Source organism: Lepisosteus platostomus, chromosome 13 (assembly GCF_059453375.1).
Source record: "Lepisosteus platostomus isolate fLepPlt1 chromosome 13, fLepPlt1.hap1, whole genome shotgun sequence".
Classification (NCBI taxonomy): domain Eukaryota; kingdom Metazoa; phylum Chordata; class Actinopteri; order Semionotiformes; family Lepisosteidae; genus Lepisosteus; species Lepisosteus platostomus.
The window spans coordinates 2,868,809-2,894,350 of NC_142623.1; the positions used below are offsets into that span (position 1 = coordinate 2,868,809).

At 45.9% G+C, this 25,542-nt stretch overlaps 1 protein-coding gene across 3 annotated transcripts in view; it reads left to right on the plus strand.

Annotated features, from left to right (window-relative positions):
* Positions 1 to 25,542, plus strand: part of mfsd2ab (MFSD2 lysolipid transporter A, lysophospholipid b) — a 38,599-nt gene that overhangs the window by 6,556 nt on the left and 6,501 nt on the right. The window contains exons 1-9 of one of the 3 annotated variants that reach the window (XM_088602559.1): positions 1,219 to 1,257; positions 9,088 to 9,213; positions 10,642 to 10,766; positions 19,798 to 19,921; positions 20,078 to 20,156; positions 20,395 to 20,570; positions 21,914 to 22,004; positions 23,886 to 24,007; positions 24,527 to 24,610. In XM_088602559.1, the coding sequence (XP_088458685.1) occupies positions 1,234 to 1,257; positions 9,088 to 9,213; positions 10,642 to 10,766; positions 19,798 to 19,921; positions 20,078 to 20,156; positions 20,395 to 20,570; positions 21,914 to 22,004; positions 23,886 to 24,007; positions 24,527 to 24,610 (951 nt within the window). In that variant the 5' untranslated portion in view covers positions 1,219 to 1,233. Of the gene's footprint in view, positions 1 to 1,218; positions 1,258 to 3,158; positions 3,696 to 9,087; positions 9,214 to 10,641; positions 10,767 to 19,797; positions 19,922 to 20,077; positions 20,157 to 20,394; positions 20,571 to 21,913; positions 22,005 to 23,885; positions 24,008 to 24,526; positions 24,611 to 25,542 lie in introns of those variants that run through there. The other 2 variants (XM_088602560.1, XM_088602561.1) reach the window with 2 other exon arrangements.

Genomic DNA, 25,542 nt, shown 5'->3' on the forward strand with positions numbered 1-25,542 from the left:
AACGGTGCGGGCAAACCTCCCCCTCTGGCACTGGGCTCTGGCTCATGAAGCCCCGGCAGGGCGCCCAGCTGACACCGGTCCAGCGGGGGGCTGGGGCGCCTGGCTGCGGCCGGCCTTCGGTCAGACGCCCCTCTGCCCCCGGTGCCTGAGGGGGCGGGTTCGAGCCGGCCGAGCGGGGTTAGAGAGCTCCCTCGGCACACCCCTGGCAGCTGAGAGAGCGACCGCGCTGCTGGAGGGGGGCAGGGGGCGCGGGGCAGGGCCTCGGCCGCGGTCACCCGATCCCCTACTTGCAGGGGAGCCTTCGCCCTCCTCTTCAGTGAGCGCGTGACACTTCCAGACCATTCCAGCAGGGCCTCCCACAGGATTTTACTAGCTCTTGGCTGACGGGGAATGTCTTGGAAACAGCAATTGAGTGCATTTGGTGTCAACCGCACTCTAAGCGCCGCAGGTGTAAGTGCTCACAGCAGTAGTATTTACATCCATGATCACCGCAGCTGCGGGGGATCCTGCCCAAAGCAGGCACAGAAGACATCAGTCCGACGTGAAAAACCAAAACCAAGGTCTTGCAGCAGTCTGTTATTGTGCAGGTGACTAAGTTGGCTTTCATTTAGCACTTCAGTATTAAATCCAGCGATTTGCCCGCTAAACCACCCAGCACAGCGATGAACTATTTCCAGTTAAGGATTAGGTTGGGTAATAGCTTTTAGAGGTAATCCCATTTGCTCTGCAATTGAAATTTCACCAAAGGTGTACAATCACCCCCAAGATGAAAAATGTGAATGAGACACACCGAGCAGCCACAGCTGCATTGTATACTTGTTATAAAACGTATTCAATTGAGATATACTCAAAAGATAATGGAGTCTAATTGGATAATACGATTATTTGGATTAACGACAATCGTTAATGAGATAATTAATTCAGAATAAGAGTGTAGGAGCCTTGTGCAATTAAATTGGTACGAGTTTGTCACAGTAAACAGAATAAGAATGTAAAAATAAAGACTCTCTTATCCCAGCACTGATACACCTGGCACCCGCTGCTGCTTGGTTTCAGAGAGGCTACAGCGTATTAACTCTGCAGGTAGAATGAATGCAGATTGATAACACCGTGCTCCTGCTGCTGTTGCCAGGAGTATTTAGCGATATTAAAAGCAGGCCCTGCTGTCGGTCAGCTGGCCAGGTGTTCATTGCTGCGTGCGAAATACTCCTGAATGCGTGGAGACACAGGAAGATGCAGCGCCGTAGACTGGAGCAGGTAGAACTGGCAGCGAAGAAGCGGACGCAGTTTAAACTTTCTCTTTTGAGTTAAGTGCTTGGCTGAAACGGGGTTCCTCTCTCTCTGGTCAGGTAGAAGTGAAGACTCTAATTTACCGGTCGTGCTGATAGACGTGTTTGCATTTGAAAAAAAAATTAGTGGTGTTAATTTTATTACGTTCCACGCTGGGGTTGCGCTGTTTGGCCTGCGTGAAGTCACCCCACTTAATGCACCCGGTGCAGCGATTTCTCAGTTTGCCGCTTGATGCGCAGTGTGCTTGCGCTCCCTCGTGTTGTCAGGCGATTCTGCACTTCGGATGTAGATGACGTCGACCCCGTCCTGGAGGCAATGTGCTATGCGCTCAGGGGGGGACAAATGGCTATGAAGGCTAGAGATTCGGACGACCTTAAATCTATTCACTATTGGCGCCGTTGTTGTGGACGTTTCCGTGGTTTAAACCCCGCCAGCAGGGGAACGAGCTTCCCGGCGCGCGTCGCCAGCTGTGGGGAACTTGACTTTGACAGCGCATCCACGCAGTGCTCGAGCCAGCCCGCGAGCAAACAGCCCCGACGTGGCCACGTGGCGGACCCTGAGACCTTGTCGCGCCGCGTGGAGTGTCTTTGAGCCGCCGCGCTCGGTCTCTCCGGCCCGAGGCTCCGAATGTGCATCTATAAGAGCACAATATGTCGATTTTCCCCCCCACCATCTCATTTCATCTCCTATTATTGCACGCATAGTTTTTTTTCTAAATTGGTGTTTGTTAATCTGTTCATGAGGCGACAATTACCTCGCTGTTTTCCTCGAATCCCTATCCTGAACGACATTAAGCGCGTCATACACTGTCAGGGAGAGATTGTGCAGAATCTAGAACTCCTGGGAGTATAACTGCATAGACCGAAGCGCGAATATCAGATTTATTAAAGAGCGACGGTCTTCGCAAAATTCAAAGCGGCGACTCTTGTCAGGAACAGTGAAGCGTATTTTTGAACATTAAGGACTGTTAGAGGTCCCGGTCAACAGTATCCGACAATGTTTTTTTTTTTAGGGAAACCCAAATGAAAAAAACCCAATGGTAGATTCGCAGTTTGCATATTAGAATTGAAACGTCAAACTAAGCACATCCGTACTATTACTGTACCACAGTCAGCTGTTGAAGTATTTATAACAGCATCCGAATGAAACTATATTCCTCGACCTCGGAGTGTCAGGCCACATGTAAAGTCAACCAGAACGCTTCCCCGACATCACAAATTAAAGTGATTATCAAGTAAATGACACTGCACTCGCAAAAGGCACTATATTATGAAAGGATGACATTTTAATTTATTAAAAAAAAACTCGATTTTCATGTGCCTTGGCCCTAAAGGTTATTTTCCCCACTGAATTAAGTTACCGCTAGTTCTTGTAATCAAGCAAGTACGAACAGCTGAGTTGCCAGGGGGGCATCAGAACTGTAGAAACCAGAGCGGATGCCAAAAAACACCTCATCATAATGCATTGCTTTTAAACAGCGCCTACTGACGTTGCAGATGAAGGTGACGAGAGCACAATTAAAGTAAAATCATTTTAACCTAGCTGCTGCCAGCACAAAAACAGCGCCTTGCCTTGGAATGGATGCAAATCGCACACCTGCTCCCACTGTTAATTTCGTTCTTAATTACGTTTGGGAGTTTAAAATCGTTTTAATTGAACGGTTTTTTTTAAAAAAAAGTCGTTGTTGTTGAAATACGCATTCTATGAAGCGCGTTGTAAAAGGACGCGCAGGAAATATACAGCACGCATAGGCTCTGTACAGAAGAGGTGTTAGTTATGACATCAGGTGACTTATAGACCGTACTTTTCCACTCCCAGTGTATAATGAAATAAGACTCTTTAGAAACAGTATAGTGCCTTTGTTGATAAAACAAACAGGCGTTAAAATCCCCGCTCCTAGCTTCAAAGCAAGGTGAAGATGGTAGGAGCGACAGAAAGAGCATGTTGTTCGGTCCACACGGGATGTTTGAACTCTTCACCACGTAGACGGTTTTATTTCTGCGCATGAAGGTTATGTGACATTAAATTAATGAATTTAATATCCCTTCAAATGTGCTAAATTATTTTGTTCTAGTCATAGGCGCAGACTTTATCTTCTGTCGTGTTTGCGCTTTAAAGGGTTAAATGTTAAAAAGGCGACTGTGGGCGTGTCGATAGCAGCAGCAATAGTATTACAACCACGGTGACAGAGTGAGTTCAATTCATACTCTTAAAAGTCAGGACGCACTCCGGGAGACAGACTGCTGTAACTGCTCTGATACATCGGCTCTGTCACCGAGAGCAGCTTATTCGGTTAACGACTCATAGCCTAACCAATGGCTAAGGGAGAAGGTGTGGAACAGTATTCTGCTGCGAATTTATTACAAAAACCGACAAGTCCAGACGGGATCAAATTAGCCGTTAAGGTAATTCTTATTTTATTATTATTATTAAACTTCCTTCGGTGACTGAAGTGGAATGCAAATATTTTCGTTGTTGTGAAACACGCAGTGATCAGTGCTCTATACCAAGTTTCCACAAGGCACTGGTTTTAGTCTTTTTGTTTTTGTTTTGTGCTCCAAACGCACAAAAATACCGTATGGCAAACCCCCCAGCTACAATCCTGGAGCAGGGAGTTTACGAACTGTGCGCGCCAGTTCTGAATGATAAGGAGACTGAACCGCGTTGTTAAAATGTGTTAATATCGGTAACCCCCAGGTCTTCATCCCCGAGTATTCGCTGTCGTTTTCTTAATTCTGTTATCTTAAAAAAAAAAAAAAATCCCTTGGAAGAAAATTGAATAATTTCCTCCGATCTGGACTTGAAACATGTGGCTCGGATGAAATCAACCGGGGATCTACAGTCTGCTCTTGCCAAGTTTGCACACAGTTTTAGGCGTCGGCATTATGCTCAGAGCTTTTGACCTCTCGTCTCTGTAGCCAGAAAAAAAGAGATTGATGGTTAGGTTTTTTCCCCCCGCGTGATTATTTGGTATTAACACCGATCCAACCCTCGCATTCATTTGCCGGATTAGGACCTGCCGGGTTTAAAGATGAATCGCCCCTTTTCTCTTCAACAGCTGCTCCTAGCAGTTCAGTAACAGTTGGAAACCGATAGCGCCTTATCCTTAACCTGAAGAATTAACCGTATAGGCTCGATTACATCATTCTTCTGTGCAATTTCGCTCGGTACAGGTCGTTTTTTCTCGCAGATTGCGTTGGCCAAGCGTGCAATACGTGTCACTCGGGCACCGGTAGGTTCGTGAAAAATATTTCGTTAAGTGGGTGTGCGCTGCACAGAGTCGGGGCTGAGTAAGTCAGTATTCTGGCAGCGCCGGCAGGATGTCGATGTAAACGGTTTCACTTGTAGACTCCTGCTCTGTGCTGAAGTCGGTGTTCATTCATCGGTTTGCAGGAAACGCTCTGGACGCCGGACTCGAGCCTTTGCTGCTCCACCGGTCCGAGTCCGCTTTCGACTGCGCGTGCGGTCCGGCTCAAGCGTCACTCAGCGGAGGGAATCCGGCAGCTTTTCCACGGGCATCGATAGTGCCAGTTTATACACAGAAATGGGTGGAACACATTAACGTTATCGCTGCTTCCCTTCCACGATCTGCTGACTTTGTAACGTCTTTTTCTTTTACACGTTCTCTGTTGCTTTACTGTTTCCTGCTTTCCGTGAAATAATCGGGTACAGCCTGAGATAATATCACGGAGTGTTAATACTGAGCGAGAACCTGTGAGTATAAAGGCCTCCAGTGGCAGAATATCGTTAAGAGCTCTTTCTGTGGTCTGATGTATTGCAAAACATCGATAAGTAGCACATAGCTTTCTTGTAAAAAAAAAATAAATAAAGGGAAACTTTGTTTTGTGCTTTTAGTGGTCACATATTTGATTAAGGCTGTGTGACAGCTATTTTGTTATTTCCAAATCCTATGTGTAAAAGACGTTATCGCCTAAGTAAATGGCTAAAGCAATCGGTTGTGGTCAGCTCATGTGCCTTGTTCAATTCAGACTGTCAGGTTTATTTACTTTCTCTTCTGCTCCTATAGCTGATGTCGTCTGGGAATTGGAGGTGATTGACTTACACACACCATACAGTATACTACTGACCTTGTCCCTCCTGTGCAAGGGGAGCTGTAGATCTTTGACAATATCTCACACTGTGAATTTAATCCATGTTGTTTGTATACAGCAGGGGTGTCCAGCCCTGGTACAGGAGGACCCCAGTTCTTACAGGTTACCTGTTAGTAAAGACTGGCAGCATCTGAAAGATGTTAATGAGGCAGGCAATTAATCTGTTCAATTACCTGTCCTTGAAGCGTGAGAAGAGATTTAGTCCTAAATGTTCTCTACTTAATAAAACATGTTTCCTGTTGAATTGATCACACTGGAACTGTCCCATATCTTTGGAAGTGGGTGATACAATGGTGACATTGGTAGCCCTCTGGACCGGGGCTCTCTAGGACCTGGATTGTTGTGTGCCCTGTCTCCAGAAGCACTTTGTCCACTTGAATAAAAGACACATGGACACCAACCCATCTGGTTTAACAGCCTCTGGGCTTATCTGAGGTCAGACTGTGAGCTGACTGCCGGATGCAACCTCTGTTCCAGACATGCTTTCGGAGCTCTGTTGACATGGGCACCGGACGTGTCTGTGTGCCAGAGACGTCACTGCCAACATCTGACAGAGGCCTGGAGCTGCTGGCCTCGATTTCATCACCCGCGCCGTCTCGCGCTTCAAGGCGACGGGTGAAGCAGTGAGACAGAGAGAAATGTAGACCAGAGGGATGGAGTGTAGACTTTGATCTCTCATACTGCCGATGCACTCCCCTCCTTCCACACTTGCATGAAAGCGCCCCTTGATGTCTCCTGGCTCGGCCTGTCTTTACGGCGGTTGTATGTAATTGTTGGGTGACTCTCGAGTCACGGAAGGGAAATGGGGTGATGTGGCTGGCTAAACACGCAACAGCAGATGCTGAAAAGCCTGGAGAGGGACGGAGTGCACCACTTCGTCTGCCCGCTGAGCCTTCGTTTCGGAAGCCAAAGCCTGGAGGGATCGTTTCCCACCACATTTCTACCTGACAGAAATGACAGGCGGGACAGGGAAGGGGTCAGCTGAAGTATAGTGTAGTATAGTGTAGTATAGGCTGCATGAACTTTTAACATCTTTTTTTTTTTTTTTTTTTTCCCTCATTTTATGAAGTCTTGGATGAAGTTTAAACATAAAAATATCCAGAATGGACTGAAACATAACCTTTCAGCCAACTCCCAAACTGCTTGACATTGAATGCCATTCATTTTGCAATAAAGCCAAAGGGAGTTTTTCCATCTTTAAATGAAGTAATGCTCTGCTTGAATCCCGACTGTTGTAGCATGTACAATACCTTTGTAACACTTGGACTGATTACATATTCCAACGTCATTCAGTCCTTTACAGCCATTTTTTTTTAAAAAAAGACATGACTTCTATTATAACCCTAACCCTGTTGCTACCCATGAGACAAAGACAGACCATAATGTATCCAAGTATTATGAACACTAATGAATCTTTTATAACAGGAGTCATAAAGGATTGTGAGTGTTTCTGTCTGTCGTGTGTGACTCCTGTGAAGGTCATATGCAGCCAACCTGAAGCCATGTTCAAATACAGAGTAGCTGAGGTGTCATTACTCCAGGATTCACTCACCACATGGGTAATAGTGCAACAGTTTCATCACTGAGAGGAGATGAACATTGGAAGGCTTTGATGTAATTATTTGTACAGAGCTCACCTGTCTAGGTTTGGTCTCTCTCTAGAATCTTTCTGAAGAAACCGACAATATGACCCTTGCATGTCTAACAGGTGTCACAGAGGGGAAAAAAAACCTCCATCACATATTACAGTCTAACTAGTACATGCATGCTGCCAGTTAAACTTGCAGATAAGGTTTTCACAGTATTACTGCTAACATTTGTCCCCAAACAACTCCACCATTGTTTTAATTCATTTAGTTGGGCAATCCCAGCAGGCCCCCTGTGGTAAGAAAAGACCAAATTTTCCAACACTAGAAATCGGTTTAAAGCACATTTAGTCATTGAGCCAATTTAATGAGAGAAAGTCGTCTGAAATTTGTTTTTAATTGCTTTGTTGGCAGTTGGCTTTGTTGCCAGTTGGCCCTGGAGGCTGGACTTACTGTGAGGTTATCCAGCGCTTTGTTAAGCTAATCGTTTGTTTCTGCTCTGCGGTGCCAGAGATGGTTACTTTTCCTAACGCCAGCTCAGTGGTGGGAAATGGAGCCGAGCTCCCTTCTCCGTTTCCCTGGCTGTGTGGTCCTGGTTCTGTTCTGGCCCACACACGAGGCCCATTGGAAAGACCGACTGAGACGGGACTCTGCTGGTCAGTCCTTGAGAGCACCCAGACAGGCGCTATGGGTGTCTTTCAATTAGCAAGCGCCGACGGCTGCAGGGACATCTCTGGAATTTGAATACATTTACACAAAGTCACAAACCAGAACTGAGCTCGAATGAAAACTGGAAGATCGGGATTTATCCAGCTAGACAAAAAAAATGTGCTTCTGTATATTGACTGATTTGTAACATTTAAACTATGCTTTGTATACGGTATCACTACAACAATCTCGGCACAAAAGATCGATTTAAGAAAGTATACAGTGCCTTTTAAATATTTCAGTGACTTTTTTTTTAGAGCTGTTTTCTGTGTAGGTCTTGTTGCTTTGCCTGGGGTAATGGAGATCATAGATCTGAGTCTTTATAAGGCCCTTAAAAATTAAATAACATTACATCTTACATCTTGATCTCACTGAGAAGCATAGAGGATTTGAGAGTTGCTGGGCTTGCTAGCATGTGACTGGGGTTTTTACTAGGCAGGACCCGGTTTGAGAAGCTGCTCCTGCAACCTGATTGGCTGTGTCAGAGGGGTGTGTGTGCTCTCCTGACATAGTGACTGTTGGTGTGTGAAGCTCTCCAACATCCTATTGTGACAACCAATCAGAAAGTTCAAGCTGGGCGTGGCTTGTGGCCAAACAATGATGACCAGAACCTCCCTTTGCTGCTGAGAACTGCATTTCATGCCATGTCACGGGGGATTTGACTTAACTAGAGGGCTAGTTAATGTTGGTGGAGGGGGGCAGTGGTGTTGCAGAGTGAGGGGGTGGTTCTGTGGTACATGAAGCTTATTCCTTTTTAACGTACAGTGACCAATCCGTCAGGGCCCAGAAATAGGACCAAAGGTTAAAGGTGAAGTAGCACAGGAATGCCATTATCTGGAAATGAAATTAGCACAAATTAATTAGGAGACCACTGAAGCTGGAATCAATTATCTTGCCCGCAGTGTAATCAGACACTAAAACGTGCTATTTTATGTGTTACTCAAATTCTTGAACGTTTAGTCGTGCCTCTTATGTGACGGGGGGGAATGGGGAGGCAAAGTGTTAGGGTGAAGAAATGGCCTTTTAACAAATGTCACACATTTCTGAGTGTCTTGCTGCTGAATGAGGAGGAGGCTGAGGACTGCTTTGCTCTCAGTGGGCACGCGTGCTGTAATTTAGGAACTAAAGGGAAGAGAAATCAGTTCTGATATTTGTTAAACCTACACCCCTACGGAAGTTGCACAGTTACATATGTACATATTATGCAATTTGGAAAGATAGACTCTCTCAACTGTATCATCAGTGATGAAAGGATTTGCTTCGCTTTTGCGTATGGAGCACAAGGGTGCCGCAATCCTTCGAGTCACCGTTTCCACTGGCGTCTCCTTCCTTCCGTGAACAGAATTAACCCCCCTGCTTCCTCTCTCCCCATCTGTCTGTTTGCGTTGCAGCACGAGCAGGTGACCAGGCTGTCGGTATGCAACAAGATCTGCTACGCCATCGGGGGCGCCCCCTACCAGATCACGGGGTGCGCGCTGGGCTTCTTCCTCCAGATCTACCTGCTGGACGTGGCACAGGTGAGGGCACGTGTCTGGGCGCGTTGGCGTGGTGCGGCCGTTGGCGGGGACCGCTCGAGGTGACCGAGCCAGTGCAGGTTCTCGCAGGCCTGCGAGCTCTTGTATGCAATCCACCTGCCTGACCTGCGTAACCCAGGTGTTTCGTCTTGTTCTTTCAGCTGATTTCCGGGAGGATTTGCATGTGGAGTTACTGTGCCAGTTTGTCTCTTGGCTTCATTTGTGTAGTTTGTGCACAGTCCTGCTCAGTCTTGTATCCATCATCAAGGCCTGTCTCATCATCGTCATTTGTTCATTTACCTAATGTTGTAATCGCACGAGCTGAGAGTTACTCTACCCAGGGAGAGCCTGGATGGACCTGGATTTCAAAGTGATGTGAACCCCAGGAGCAGCACCTGAGCTATTGATGCGCTTTGACTAATATATATATATAAAAGAAAAGCACTTTCCATTTAGCAAAGCAGAATAAAACATATTCTTGCAGTCCTGAATAGATCTAGAACGCACTGACAAGATATAGTTATAATCAGGAGACGCTGCTTTAAAAAAAAAAAAGTAGTCTAAGTCGGAAACATTTTGCAATAGCTTTTGACATTCATCAGCTTGTCCAGGATAAGAGAACGTGCTGTTAGAGGGCCTGCTGTGGTAGAGCTTGCCTTGTCTTATTGTTCAGATGCTGATTAGGGTTAATGCAGCAAAGCAGTGGGATTCCAATTAATCCTGCCACTCCGAGATGAAAGATCTGGTTCCCAGAGAGGTAGTAGAATGCCAGAAAAGATCATCTGAGCTCACAGACCTTATACGTAGACATCCATGTGCTGTTTATGGGATCAAAGGAATGGGGTAAATGGATGTTTATTTAAAAGTGAGCTCTGTCTGCTCGCGTGCCCAGAGACCTTGGAACAGCATGTGATTAGTGGCAGACATTGGGCATGGCAGCCAGAGGGATGTACGATGGAGCTCGGGTGTGAGCTGAATGGCGTCTTTGCCCAGTGCGGCGAAATGTGGCTGTGCTTCTGTGGTTCAGAGTGGGATTCCTAAGTATGTCTGCATTCCTAGGTTTGTCTTAGCTGGTTTTTAAACACATTTTGGGTGATGTGTCCCCCATACTCTTTAGATAGAAATTTAACAGCACATTCTAAAAGAAAAATCTTTGAGAGTAGGACTGCTGTAGTGGATAGCAGATTACAGTCAGGTTACACAGTGTCTATTGCGTTTTCAATGTTCATTCTTCACTGGACTTCAGCCCAAATATCACTTACTAGCACGTTTTTCCTGAAATTGCCTTGTATGTCTGCACCAGGATATCCTACAGCAATGTGTCCAAACTCCCAGTTGCCTCTGACCCAGACACTTCTACAATACTGCTTTACACTGCATGGAAGAAATGGCTCTTCATTAAAGTACTGCTCTCTCCCTTTCCTTTGCCAGCTGGACCCTTCCTACGCCTCCATCATCCTGTTCGTTGGTCGGGCCTGGGATGCCATTACTGATCCCACTGTTGGCTTTCTCGTCAGCAGGAGCCCCTGGACCCGATACGGAAGAATGATGCCCTGGTAGGTATTGCTCTTTCCACTCTGGAGGTCACATCGTAAAAGCCGTGTTGAGAACTGAGCTCCAGCGTATCTACAGCAGGGGTGTCCAGCCCTGGTCCAGGAGATTCCAGTCAGTCTTACATATGTCACCTGCTTCTACAGATGGGCAACACCTCTAAGATATTGATGAATCAAGCAAGCCATCTGTCCAATTAAGAGAACTCTGCTTCTTGAAGTCTAAAGAGTACTTAGATTTTAGTCCTAAATAATCTGTAAATTGCTGAATTTAACAAATCGAATATTTAATCATCATGCTGGAATTGTCCTACATCCTTAGAAATGAGTGATTTAATGGTGACCTACCGAACCCACTGCCTTAGAGCTCCCAGGATCACGATTGGAGATTGCTGACCTAAGCTGTTAAGGAAAGAGTAAAAACAGGACTCGGTTCCAATTGTTTTCTTACTGGCTCTGTCTTGTGTCCAGGATATGAGGTGCCAATTAAACTCATGTTAGTCTTGGCTAAGATGAGCTGATTTGACTTATTATTGTCTGAATTAATGACTGAGTCATTGAAATGTGGAGCTATGATCCTCAAACACTGGGCCTGTCTACCCTTGATGTAAAGCGTGGTTGAAAATCTTCACTTAATTAGCCCCTGGTGTGCATACCTTGTTAGCTGTCACTGCACTAGAGAGAACTTGTTACATTTCTATATTTGCATGTGCCCAGGCTGTTGAAGCAGAAATAGCTTTTGCAATATCACAGCTGATCGTGCTTGTGAGCGTGTGATGTGCACACAGCATAGTTTCCATCACAATTGGAATGCCTTTCTGCCATAAAAGGATAACTTGTTCTTTGTGTGTCGAGCACATCTGTATTCTCATTGTGACATCACTGAACCCCTAGAGACACTCCTATATCTGTAGGAGCTGGAGTCCGAGTTTAAGTACAGAAGGACAGTCAGATGTATGTGCCTGAGCTACTCATGTGTTCATCTAGATGTGTTGATGCTGGTGGATTATTGAAGTAGTTTGTATTACCTCTGAAATATACAAATGGCCAAAAACGAGACAAGCTTAACTTGGGCACTGAACGCTTTCTGGATGTTGACAAGTGCTGTTGCTGGGTGTTATCCAGATCTTGTTAAACTTGTTTAAACTAGTATGAGCAGCTCAAGCACAACTTTTTTTTAGTCAAGAATTTGATTTCGCCCGAAACTCTTTCTCCTGGTATCAAGAAATATTTGTCCTCTTTTCTTTACATGGCCAACTTTCAGTAAGAAATGGGGAAAACAATAAACTGTTATTCAAAAACACTTTGTGAACAAGTGAGACATCTGTACCTCATTCATATTGCCTCTCCCTGTTATTGGCGTTATCCTGGCAAATATTACTGCTCGCTGTTAGACTTTCCAACATTGCAGAGAGCCCTTGCATTTCTCAATAATCTGTTAACTCATAGCAGTCTGAGTTCAGATGACTTGTTCAGAAAAACAGAGAAGGAGCAGAATAAAACGTCTCTCCCTATCTGAGAAGCAGAAATAGTGCAGAGCTGCTTTGTGAATCAGAGAGCTTACCTCTGGAGCCGAGGCTAGTTGGAGTGGAGCTCAAAGATATCGACATGGCTACAGGGATGTGGGGTGTCCTTGCACAGTCCATGTGTTGCTCTGAAGCTCCTAGGCCTCCTAGGGCTGGCGCAGTGGTCTGGGTGCTCGTCCATACCCGCAGTCTTTTCTGACTCTCCTGCACAGACGCTGTGCAACTTTGTTTGCAAAGAGCTTTTGTATCACCCTGCAGCTCACAGCTGGCAGCCCACTGAAGCTCAACAGGTGTCAGCCTGGTCAGTACCTGGATGGGAAACCTCCTGGGAAAAACTAAGGCTGGTGCTGGAAGAGGTGTTAGTGGCGCCAGTAGCGGGCACTCATCCTGCGGTCACTGTGAGTCCTAATGCCCCAGTATAGTGCCGGGGACACTGTACTGAAAAAAGGTGCCGTCCTTCAGATGAGACTTAAACCCGAGGTCCTGATGCTCTGTGGTCATTAAAAATCCCAGGGCGTCTCTCGAAAAGAGTAGGGGTGTTACCTGGGTGTCCTGGCCAAACGTCTCCATGGCCTCCTAATAACTCTCATCTCTGAACTGGCTTCATCCCACTGCTCTCCTCCCCACTGAGAGCTGGTGTGTGGGGAGTGGACTGGCGCACCCTGGCTGCTGTTGTGATGGTGGAGGGGATCCCCATTACCTGTAAAGCACTTTGAGTGGAGTGTCCAGGAAAGCGCTGTATAAGTTTAAGCAATTATATATTATATTTATATATAAAGTATAATTTATATTGACACACCTGAAGAAGGTTCCACAGCCGAAACATTGTGTTTTCTTTCTTCCCTTTTTTTTCAGCATGGAATAAACCTTTACTTGTTCCTTTGCAGCCTAAGCATGCTGACGCAGCTCCCCACCTCAATTATGATGATGATGATTATTATTAAAGAGTGTGTGTTCCCAGGAGAAAGTGTGCAAACCCAGGATGTAGGATGAAGTAGAAATAATTAGCGATTCCAATATTGTTAAGCAAATGGTGACAAGATCGAGTGTGGGGAGCTCAGAGCTCCTGGGTTCTGGGTTCGATTCTGTGCAGAGTTTTCATGTTCACCTCATTCCCCCTCGGCTTTTTCATGCCTCGGATTGCCCACCTGACTGCGGAAGTGCGCTGCGCTCTGCTGGGAGGTGAAATTCCATAAGTGAACAGTGAACACAATGGAAAGGCTATTTCATTTTTTTTTTTTTTTTTTTTTTAGAAGGAAGAGGAAGAGAAAAGAGAGAAGCCAGAGCTGGGATGCTGTGGCTTTGCGTTAATGATACAGAAACTGAGTCAATGCTCAAGCCCCTCCCAGGTGTATGGTGTGTCTTTGATCTTCGAAGGCAGGATTTCTTCTGTAGAAAGCTCTGGGCCCCTCTGCCAGGCTGCTCATTGTTAAGGAAAGGGTTTCCACATTGTCTCCCTTCTCTGGGCTCAGTAAGTCCGTGGAGAGACGCAGAGGAATCTGTGTCAGTCAGTTTGCATTCCAGTTCTCTCGTCTGCATCGGAGGTCTAACCACCTGGAGAACAGTCCAATCTCTTTTTTTTAATTTCAAGGATCACCACCCAAACCTGTTCCCCTTTCTCTTGTCGATTTTGTCTGTTAATCGGTCACCAGGGAAACGCTATCTTGAAAGCGCTGTGCGGCGAGGCTTGAAATGTTCACGTGCAGAGTATCTCAACAGATCTAGTTCTTTTTCCTCCCCTCAGTTTCTGTCTCTCTGTGCGGTAGTGCAGTAAGTCTGCACAGGGCCGTCTCGTGGCCGGTTTGATGCTGGTGATGCAGTGTGATGTTACAGGATGAGTGAGTGGGTCAGATTGTGCACAGCAATGTGCATGTGGACCTGACTCTCAGCAGGCTGTGCAAACACAAAAAGCTTTTATTTTGAGGACTGTGTTAAGAGCTGGAAATGGAGCGTGTCTGGAGGCTGTGCCCACCAGTGCTGTTCTGTAGCTGCACACGTGGGCATCAGCCTGTTGAAGAGCTCAGCAGCGAGGTGTCTCTGCTCCCAGTCCAGTAGCCACTGCAGTTTAGCCCTTAAGATTTATCCTGGGGCCTTGCCAGTGAAAATAATCTCTGCGGCAGTGGCAAGAAACTGTTTTCATTGAAGTGCGATGGTTATCATCAAGGTTTGGAGGGAAGGGATTTATTAGACGACATTTTTTTTTTGTTCTTTCATGTCTAAACCTCTTCGGAATTATTGGCTTATATAGGCTTGTGGTCTGAAGATGAGAAGCTCCTGCCAATGGGAGATTTCTGGTTTCTTGAACTGAGGAAAAGGAGCTTTAAGGTCTTTTTTTAGAAAACTCTTTATTTTGGATTGGGCTTGGCTGCAGGAGACAATCCTGTTGTGCTATTTTCTTGTGTCTGGTTTAGATGAACTGTTGCTGTAGAGTGTGAATCGGTTGAGGAGGGGGTTTCTAGTTGAGGTTTATTTCCAGAGTGCTTTGCTCAGATACCAGGCAAATGATAATTCACATTTATTTACCTGATACTTCTTTGGTCTTAGTTAAATACAATTACAAAGACTTCAGCCTTTAAGTAGGTCTCCAATTTCAAATACTCCATTGTAAATGTCTGTGACTTTTTTTTGGGGGGGGAGGAGGGGCTGTGGAGAGTTAACAGATGTTATCCTACATATAACAAGTGACTCATCTGAGTTTTCTGATCAAGGAAATGGAAACCACAGCACTGAAGTATTACTGGGGGGGAGCACCCGGCTGCAGCACAGACATGTCCTGAAGGTCAGACAGGAGACGGCACAGAGGGCAAGGAAACACAGCACTAAACCATCAAATGCCAGAGATGCCTGTGTGAGGGGGTGCAAGGGAATAAAGCAAGTCTTAGATAAGGAGGAGAGGGGAGGGTGAGAAGTGTGGTGAGAAGATACGAGTCGAGGGAGTCAAACGACTGCATCAGCCTCAGGCTTTGGGAGCGCGAGTGTGTTGCCGGTGGTGACGAGGGGGGGTGGGGGAGGAGAGAATGCGTGTGTGAGAAACGCAGGCTCAAATTACAAGGGGGCCCGCCCACACCACACCACCGCCTGCCGGCCAATCGGAGGCGGCGAGGAAGAAGCGTTGCTCAGAGTGTGCTGTCTGGTGGAGAATGCCAGGAATCTCCTGGAAGTGGAGAGGTTACTGCCGGTCGGCTGTCTTGCTCGGAGCGGAAGGGAACCAGGGCTGGGCTCGGGGTGGGCGAGTTCACTGCTGCTTGCGCACGCAGGAAGGCTCCTGGGCCAGGCCTCTCTGGGAGCACCCGCTGGCCTAGCGCGGTCTTCCTGGGGTTTGGTGTACTTGTCCTATGAGTGGACATGCGTACACGTGGGAGATGAGTCACAGCCAGAGCTAATGAGGTACATCAAAACTCACTTGAGTACCTGAGTGTGGAGGGCTTACTGTAAAGTGGCCTACTATAATAATAATAAATCCTTGCATTTATATAGATCCTTTCATTTTAAAGGATCCAAAAGAGCTTTGCATGTAGTAAGGGACTCATTTCACCCACCACTGTAGTGCAGCTTCACCTTAGTGACATGTGGCAGACATGCTGCACCAGCAGCCCCACTATCACAGAATAGGTTTTCAGTCTGGTGGTTTATTATGGTTCTTGCATCATATTGAAGCACTTCAGTGCCGAGCTTATAGGGGTTCATGTGGTCTCCAGCACCAGTAGGAAAAGGCTGTGATTCTCCAATTCTCTCCGTACCCGTCTGAGTGAGCTGTGCTGCTGACATGCCCTCAGCCTGCTGCCCTTCACTAAGCTCCCAGGGACATAGCTGCTCGCATACAAGCCCCTCAGTGTGGAGAGTGTCCCTTGTGCAGCTCTTCCCTGGTATGTGGGTGACGGAGCAAGAGGAGAGGGCGGTTTCTGGCTCCTGCTGCCTGTGGTCCCTCATTATGAGGAATTGAGGGCTGCTGTAAACCAAAACACTTCCTTGCAGGTAAACATCATTGCAGACTCCAAAATAACAAGCAACTGTTACAGAAATGACAGGTTTTAGAACTAGCTGACTAGACAAATAAAACAGATTTATTTGGACCTGTGAGAAATGTGCCTTCTTTTTAACAGAACATCTACCTACATTCCTCTCTTTGCTTTGGGAAAATATTCCTTTTTATCTGCTTTTCATGCCCAACCTCTCTCCAGCAAGGTTTCCTTTTTTAAATTCACCTCCACGCTTTGCCCCTGAGCGAAAAGCTTTGAAGAGGGTTTTGACCATATAGGTTTCTTATCGTGCTTTAAATCAAAAGATCAAGCTGGTCAACATAATGATCACGTATCTACCATCTTTCCATGTACCAGCACGCTCGAATCAAGATGGTGGTGCTTTGAACTGTGGGTAGAATCTGTTGTCTGTCTTAATTGATATGGAAGGTTGGAAGAACAGCGAGAGCTGAGCAGCCCAACTCTGAATCATTCACATGAACCTTTTCTGCTTCCTCTAGCCTGTTCGTACTGGCGTTTTAGTACGAAACAGTACAGCACAGTACAGGAGGACACTGCTGATTAACTTTAGTTAAATAGTTACCTGGCTGATATATCATCTAAGTTTTTTTTAAAGACTGTATTAGCTGCTTGTTCTACACTTCCAAGTCATTAGCAAATGGGCACCTATATGCATAAATTACCTCTTTACAAAAATAAGTCAGTTTTGGAAGCAAAATGCTACGTACCGTGGCCTGACCTGTGAGAAATACTTATTAATCATTATTCACATCAGAGGTCTGCGAAGTTGAAAACAAGTTAATCACTAGGCATTCTCAGTGTCACCTAATGGTGGCAGAGTATCGTGGTCAAATTGCTATGCAATGAGTTCAGATCTCCATCAGGAGAGAGGTGAGAATTTAGAGTGGGAATCCATTGTAAAACTTTTCCATCACCTCCTCATCAAAGGAGGTCGCTCAGACAAGGGTCCAGTTCAATTCCAGATTTAATTTAGATGTGTACAGCTCAAGCTAATATAAATCCCCAGAGCAACTTCTTCTGTGAGCTCCATTCTACTAGAAAATGATTGAAAAATTTCAGTGTGAATTGTTTTATTTTGCCCTTTCTTGCTTTGAATTGACCTCTCCAGCTCATAAGGGGTACAGCAGAGTCTGACATTTCTTCAATTAGAAATCTTGGCAGGTGGTCTTTATTCTTTAAACCTTGAGAATCTCAATCAGAGTAATTGTGTCCCCTTTTTCTCAGTAAATGCCTTCCTCAGTGTTGCCATGTGCCCACGCAGATCTTTAGCAAGATCCGTGCGGTTCTTTCCTGTTCGTTTTGGAAGAGGCGGAAGTGAGAGTTCAGAGTTGCTCATGTCTGGCAACATGTGCTTCTGGTGACCTTGAAGCATGAGGTCATGGGAGGGAACATTTAGCTTTAAAAGGAGTGTGTTGCGCAGTGTGCCTTCTGCGTCGCATACTTCAACGTCACTGATGTTCATAGAGCAACCGGAAAAGCAGGCGTGATCCTGGAAGTGGTACTGGCCGGTTTCCACAGCGCAGCTTTCCTGTGCTGATGGTGGAGTTACTGCTGCAGCGCTGGCAGCAGTGCGAGAAAGGCGCCAGAAAAATGGACGCTTTCTTCCTGCAGGGGAGATGGAGTTTGCCTCTTTCCTGGGAGACACGATTCCCTGGTCCCCTGCTGCTGTGAGATTTCTGAGAATTTGGCAGCCCTTACCTCACCACTTGAGCTTATGACAGGTCCTTCCCTCATTCCAGAAAGCCGAGATCTGGCTGGCTTCAAGTCCTCTGCCATGCAGTCCACTGATGCGGTTCTATTCTTTCCTAGCGAATTGTCTCCCCAAGGCCAAATTTTGTTTGGACAGAAATGCAATTCTGAAATTGCCCATTCCCTCCCTCACCCCCCAAGTGTAGAAAGGAGGACCCAAAGATGTTTTGTGCCTACAGGAGGAGATCGTATCCCCCAGACTTCCATGGATTCTGCGAATTCATGTTTTGTTCTTGCCAGCTCCTAGCAGCTGTTTTTTTTTTTTGCCTCTCATGTTCTTTCAGTTCGTGTGTTTCGAAGTTCCTCGAACAAGAGGGTCTTTACCGAGCTCCTCTCTACTGCCTGTCCACTCTGTGCTCGGCTTCCCTGTGAGTTTGCTGGGGTGACTTTCATTAATCGGGGAGGTTGAAGGGCTGGAGCCTCCATCAGCTTTCCATCAGGTTTCTGGTGTCTTTCCCAGGGTATGTCGCAGCTCCGGGTGTGACTTAACAGCTCTGTGCCAAGGATCCTGAGTGGCTGATGTACTTTCCATTTGTCCAAAGACATTTCCAGACATCTGACATGCCACAGCTTTAAACAGGGAGGAGAACTGCCTAAAAAAGAAACAAAACAGAAATGTTTTTTTCCTGCCCTTTTTCGTTGTTTTTCCTTTAATTGAAAACTCATGTTAGGATGACTGATAATCTGGGCTCGGCTTTATTTCTAAAATGTTTTTGTACATTATTCAGATCCTGTGGGGAGGCATAGTCAGTGGAAAAACTGTATTCATGATCATGTAGTTTGTTATTGTTTTTTTTGTTTCGTGGTGTGGTTTTCTTCATGAGTGCGGAGCGTTTCAAATCCGGTGCTGGGAGTTTCACCTGCCTGCTGTTTTTTCTGGTAAAGCCCTTTGCACACTGCCAGGCTGCTGTAGGGATCATTCAGGCTCGTGCCGGTGACTGTAACTCTCGATTTCCTTCCCTCTAAGCGACACCTGGAACAGATGTCTGCAGAAGCAGTTGTTCATGAGGGGTGTAGGCAGTGTGTGGAGGTCTTCGGGGGAGGGGGTGTTGGCAATGTTTCTAGGTGGTGGCAAATTATCCCCCTTACTGTGAAAATGTAAACAGCACACCCCATCTGCTACTCCCCACACCTGGATAACCCATTAGCAAAGCAAAGATGGGCTGATTTTACAGGACAGCCTCAGGGAATCTCCATTCTCAATGTGCTGATCAGGAAACAAATCCCTCACTTGGGCCTTGAGATGGATTTAAATGCTAATTCATTTTACCTGTAATGTGATTTATCAATCAGCTGGTTCTGTGTTTTAAAGCATGTAACATGGTCAGGTATGGGTATTATGTGCCTTTAAACACAATGCCACATTGGGCTCTTGGCTTAATGAGAAACCTCTGGGGTGTGCAGGGACTCTGACTTTTCTGTGGTGTAAAACTTCTTTTTTAAGAACTTTGTGTTTTTGTCCAATGTTTATAACTGAGATGGCTGTGGTGTTAGGTCGTTAAGTACGTAGGTTAGGACATCATGTTTTTTTCTATGCATCCAAACTGTCATGTCCATGCCTTTTAGAATGTGGAGTCCCCAGTCATAACCCGATCCTGATAGAACATGAGTGTGCATTCTGGATATGTAGGTAGTGCCAGACATTTAAAAAAAAATCGTTGCTCATATCCAGCATTCCAGTGAGGTTTAAAAAGCCACTGGGTTTGGCTCAGTCCAGCTCATGGCCTGAAAGCAGTTTTTATTTCTCTCTTCCCCCTGCAGGATTCTGCTCTCTACCCCGTTTGCAGTGGCGTCGTACATGTTGATCTGGTACGTCCCAGCGTTTGAGCAGGGCAAGGTGGTCTGGTACCTCGTCTGCTACTGCCTGTTCCAGACCCTGCAGACGGTGAGTCCCTCTTCAGGACAAGCAGGGAGCCCGCCGGCACATTTGGCTTAGATTGTGTCTTTTTACCACATCGGAGCATATTCAGTCTTTTTTGCTCCCAACCCGTCCTGCAGAACGCAGCTGTGTGCTAATCTGCCTTGTTCCTCCTGATTGCAGTGTTTCCATGTGCCCTATTCGGCCCTCACCATGTTCATAAGCTCGGAGCAGAAGGAGCGGGACTCGGCCACCGCCTACAGTAAGTGGCCTTCAGCCTGTGTTTTAAGTAATGATCCCTGGAGCCTTATTAAAGGTGAAGAAGGTTCTCTGACAACTGTTTGTTATTTCTTCGATATGAAGTTCGACATTCCTCCCTATAATGTCTGTTGAGACGTTTGCTCGGGCCTTCCCTCCCTGCGTAGGATTGGATGTAGAACCGTCAGTGGGTCGGGTCTGTGTGAAGGTAACTTCTATCTCTCTCTTTTTCTCTTTTTCAGGAATGACAGTGGAGGTGCTTGGGACGGTATTGGGCACAGCTATCCAGGGACAGATTGTAGGGGCCTCCAATGCCCCCTGTATTCGAGGGGAACTGGATGAGGTCAAGGAGTTCAATTCCACGGCTGCTGAGTCTGACATGAACACCACCCAGACTCACGTGTCCCTGGCTGAAACGGTAAGGCTTTTTAAACCCTAACCCATGATGCAAGACGGCCTACTATAGAGATTAGCTACACACCGAAAAGTGGAAAGAAAGCAAAAAATGCACCGTTGTGCTTCGTGGCCGTTTCCTCAGAGCCCCTAGTTTTGCATGCGCAGGGGAATTCCCCTCCTGAGCTGGAGGAAAACTTTCTTATCACAGATGTGATGTGCGGTTCGGAGAGTTTCAGCTGTTGAACTGGGGGCTGTTCTGTGCATCACCATTTAGGAAATGGTGCAAAACAGCCGGTGCTGTTCTCAAGAGGTCCATTGGGTTCTAAGGAGGGTGACGGATCCGGTTATGATCAGACGTTCTGTTGACAAGGCGTTCTTGCTGCAATGCAGGGAACAGAGGAAGTATTGGTACAGACCATTGATTTGCAACCGTGATGGATCCTCTTTTGTGTCCAACTGGATTATATTAATTCTAAATTGTTCATTTTTGTCCTAGAATCTTGAACTATGTGCATATAAAGGTTTAAGAAAGTGGTGGTATGATCACAGGCCAATTACTGTTGAATACCTTCACAACTTCAGTAATTTTGTCAAACTTTGATCTTGAAATGTTTTTTTTCCTCAAATTAGATTACCTGTCTATAACCTTACGTTTGCTTTAAAGTAGAAGCCCAGTAGTTTGGTGGTTCTTCTCCATCATTAAAATAATTAGAAGATTGCAAGCTGTTCTGTGACTTAGTCGTCTTAATTGTGTATTTTTCTCTTCAGTTAAAGGGTACATTTTCAACTGTAAATGGCTGCCCTTTCATGGCTGAGTTCTCATTAGGAAGGGATTAATTGGTAGTCTCTTTATTGAGAGAAACGTAATTTCCTGTTAGGTGTCTGACTCATCTCTACAAGGTATGCATTTGCTAAAAGATGGACAGGAGCCTGATAGAAATACTGTAATCTGTGCCATTATAGTGAAGAAAGGTGTGCTCATACAGTACATGCTCTTCAGCTGAAATATTTTCTTCCTAAAAAACTGGACTTGTTATTGCAGTAAGAAAAGAGAGCCATTCACTACAAGAAAAGAACGATAGGAGACAGCAGTCCTGTCCAAGAATGGGGAAACACGGACTAGAAAGTCCTTGTCTGTTTGGCCAGAGGTGTGGGTGGCCAACACTCCCATGCCAGTTTGTTTCTGGTCTGCATTCCATCTTGGGCCTTAATGACTTAATAGAATTAACGAAGTGCATCAGAGTTCCAGGTCTACAACTGGGTGCTAAATGGAAGATCTGCAGGAGCTGTCAGAGCCGCGAGCCCCTGGTTCCCCTCCTTCTGCTCCGGGAAGGGCTGATGGATGCTTCCCTTTCTCCCACACAGAGAAGCGCTTACCTGATCGCATCCGGGGTCATCAGTGCCATTTACGTCCTCTGTGCCATCATCCTGGTCTTGGGAGTGCGGGAGAAGAAAGGTGAGCAGCCTGACTGGGGTGTGAATGGGAATATCTGGAGCGGAATGCGGCGATGCAGTACAGTACCTGCAGCCGGCCTCTGCCTTCGGCGAGGTGATGCCCGGTGAAAGGACGAGCATACGCAGAGCCATTGGGAATCCAGTCCCCGGATCCTGTGGAGTGGAGTGACCGCTGACGCGGAGAAAAGGGAGCGAGACTGAATCAGACACTCGGTTCGAGAGGCTTCTCAGAACCGATTCCCGTGTGCTAGTGCTTTGCGGTGGTAAAGGAACACTGCTTGGACCCGAGACCTTGCAGATCTGGTGACCGCCAGGCTCTGAAAGAAGTGTGTTCAGGGAGCCTTACCCATCGTTTCTTTTTTCTACAGAGAAATGCTCTCAAAACTGAGAAGGAAAAATGCGTTTTTATGCAAAGAATTGTTGGAGTCTAAAGTACGTTGAAGTGGATATCCTGATTTCTGTCAAGATGAGCTCAATTAGTTTCTGGTAACCAAACAAGCCAGATGGTCTCAATGACCTCCGACTACTTAGAATCTTCATTATGTTCTTAGAAATTTGCACATACAGACTCCTACATTCAGGGATTTAGGGACAGAAATTTGTTGGAGTCAGAAGCCCAGTGCTTTGTGTGCTGACCTTGTAGAATGCTCATTTTGGGATTAAAGGGTGCCAAGCGCCACCACTATCAAACCTCCCTAGTGGTTGACAGAGCTAGGAAGCTGAAGCAGGCAGTAAATATCACAGAGAATCGCAGACAGAGTCAGGAGAGAGACTGGTGAGAAAGGGGGTGGAGGGAGTGTTTCTGATTCCTTTAATTGACTGTTCCACAGTATTTCTTTTTTATCACTGCCCGGTTTGTGGTCATTGCTTGAATATGTATGAAGTGGAGCTGTGGGCCTGAAATGGAAACAAGCACAGCTTTGTCGGCTCTGAAATGCTATTCACTGCCCAGAGAGGGAAGGGAAAAGGGCCAATCTGATCCTGAACATGGACAGGACACCCGTACAGAGAGTGCCGTGAGCTGAACAGAGCTCTTCCGATCTTGATGACTAATACTAATGACTTTCATCTCTGTTCCTAGAGTGAAACTGGCTTTATCTGTGCTTTGTTCCTTTGGTTGGAGGTGTTTACTTTGTGCATGGAGCAGAACACGACAAGACTTGACAAAGGAGGCTGCAGGCATACTAAATGGCCCTGCATTTGAAATGTTTTCTTATTTAAAAATATACTGGAGTTGTGTTAATGCTGTAGCAGAAGAGCATTAAGAGAAAAGGAAAGGGTTTGCACTCCTATCAAAGGATGGGGAAAGCAGACACCTAGAGAAAGTCCTTGTCCATTCAGTCAGTGGAAGGTGAGGACATCCCCAGTCCAGGAGTGTCTCATTGTAGGTGAAAAAAAACTCTTTCAGGATCTCGGTGAACTGGGCCCAGATCCAGTTCAGTTCTTCAGTACCAGACAGCATGAAACTTAACTGTTACAACCATCACTCCCCTTAAAGAATGTGCTAATACAAAGGAGGTCTAGTGGAGGACTGTCCAATTCACCACACAATAGCACTTTACTACTGTGCGAATAGTTTATAATGACTTAGTATATATTACTGTATACACGTATAGGGTTATTGGAGCAGGCTGTACCAAAGACTGGAATGTGGTCAGGGATCATGCAGTCCTCCTACCAGGCTGCTTCTGTATAGGGTTAACAGAGCAGGTTGTACCAAAGACCTGTACTGGAATGTGTACTAAGATGTGCACTCTTTGAGTTGTCCCTTCTTAAAGTGCTTGGTTAGTTGAAGGAAAAAATAAAATCGGAGGGAGCTCAGAGGACTCTTGGCTGATCCTGGGTTTCTCTACTCTTCCGTTTTCCCTGTCCTGCTCCACAGACGCGGGCCGACACAAGTCGGAGAAGCCCATGACGTTCTTCCAGGGCATGCGTCTGGTCATGGGACACGGGCCGTACGCCAAGCTGGTCATCGGCTTCCTGTTCACCTCCCTGGCCTTCATGGTGAGCTGCAGCACGTTTCCCTGGATTCCTGTCCAGAGCAACTTTTCTCACACTTGCACAGAACTTCCATTTTTGCTCTCAGTTACTATCATAAGCTACATTTATTTCAATGTGAAATCCGAGTGTCTTGCACTGCTTAGAGATTGATGATGGTGAAACATGGAGCTTGTATTCATTCTTCAAGTTCATTTCCTCATTCATTTCTGATTTTTCCAAAATCCTGCGGCACAGTAGTCTGCCCTCAGACACACCATTTGAGAGAGACTGCCTCCTGTTCACCGTCCAGTCCTGCTCCTGGTAGTCTAAATCTGCTTCCCCATTATCCATAGACATTTGCAAAACAATCCCAGACTTGGACTGGATATTCCTACTTGACCAACATGGAAAAGTTTTCTGCTCTCTCTTTTTTTTTAAACTTAAATATTTCTTAATAAGGCTAAATTGGTCTCTCTCTCTCTCTCTCTGTCTCTCTGTCTCTCTCTCTGTCTCTCTCTCTCTGTCTGTCTGTCTGTCTGTCAGCTGTTGGAAGGAAACTTTGCTCTCTTCTGCTCTTACACCCTGGGCTTCAGAAACGACTTCCAGAACATCCTGCTGGCCATCATGGTAAGACCTCGCCGGTGGAGATGAGTTGTAAAGACTGCGGTCTTGCACACACTTCTCAGGCCTGGGATCAGGCCGTTCCATGGGGAAAAGCAATCAATGGCTGTTCAAGGAAAACTGATCCCAACCATCCATTCCCACCTGGCTGTGCAACAGTCTTGCGCTTGCTGAAGCACATGCTTCATAAGCTTCCAGGAAGAATCAATGAGATCTCAGCTCCATGAGTTGATCCTAGAGAGTCTGACTCATTCTCTGAAGTTTCCAAACTTCCTTCCTAAGAATTTGGGTTATATTTGATTGGTTTGTCTTTACCTTGGAGGGGTTATTGTATTCTGAAATAACATAACTAAAGCGTTTGTGTGCTTCTGACCATGAAGTTGTTAGCTCAGGATGTAAGAAATATATCTATTCTGATGAAGTGAGATATTGACAAATCCGTATGGTGAACTCAATATTTGTAAAAAAATAATTTTCCCAACTAAAGACGAATGAAGTCTTAATTCATTCCGACTGCATCTTATCAAAATATGTATTGTACCAAAGAATTAAAAAAAAAAGTTTTTCCAAATTCGTGAATTGCATCGTTCCTACTCCTGCTAAGCCTGTATCCATCTTCTCAGGAATCCTCCATGCTGAATTGTTTTGTACAGAAGGGTATGCAGAAGTAACCTTCTGAAAGGCCATAGCCCAGAAGTATCAGCCAAAGCCTGAGAAAATTACTAGGGTTTCAACAAACAGGCATCTTTTTGTATCCTGTATTGTTACATTTTTCTCATTGAAAGCATTGCAGGCCATGCTGGTATGCTGGGTACCAAGGTACAGTGTGTCATAGCTAGGAAAGCACTCCATACCAGAACAAGAATAAATTACATTGTGTGCTCCTGTAAGCATTTTATGCTGGCACTCAATTGATAGTTTCAGGACAAGCTGGAGAG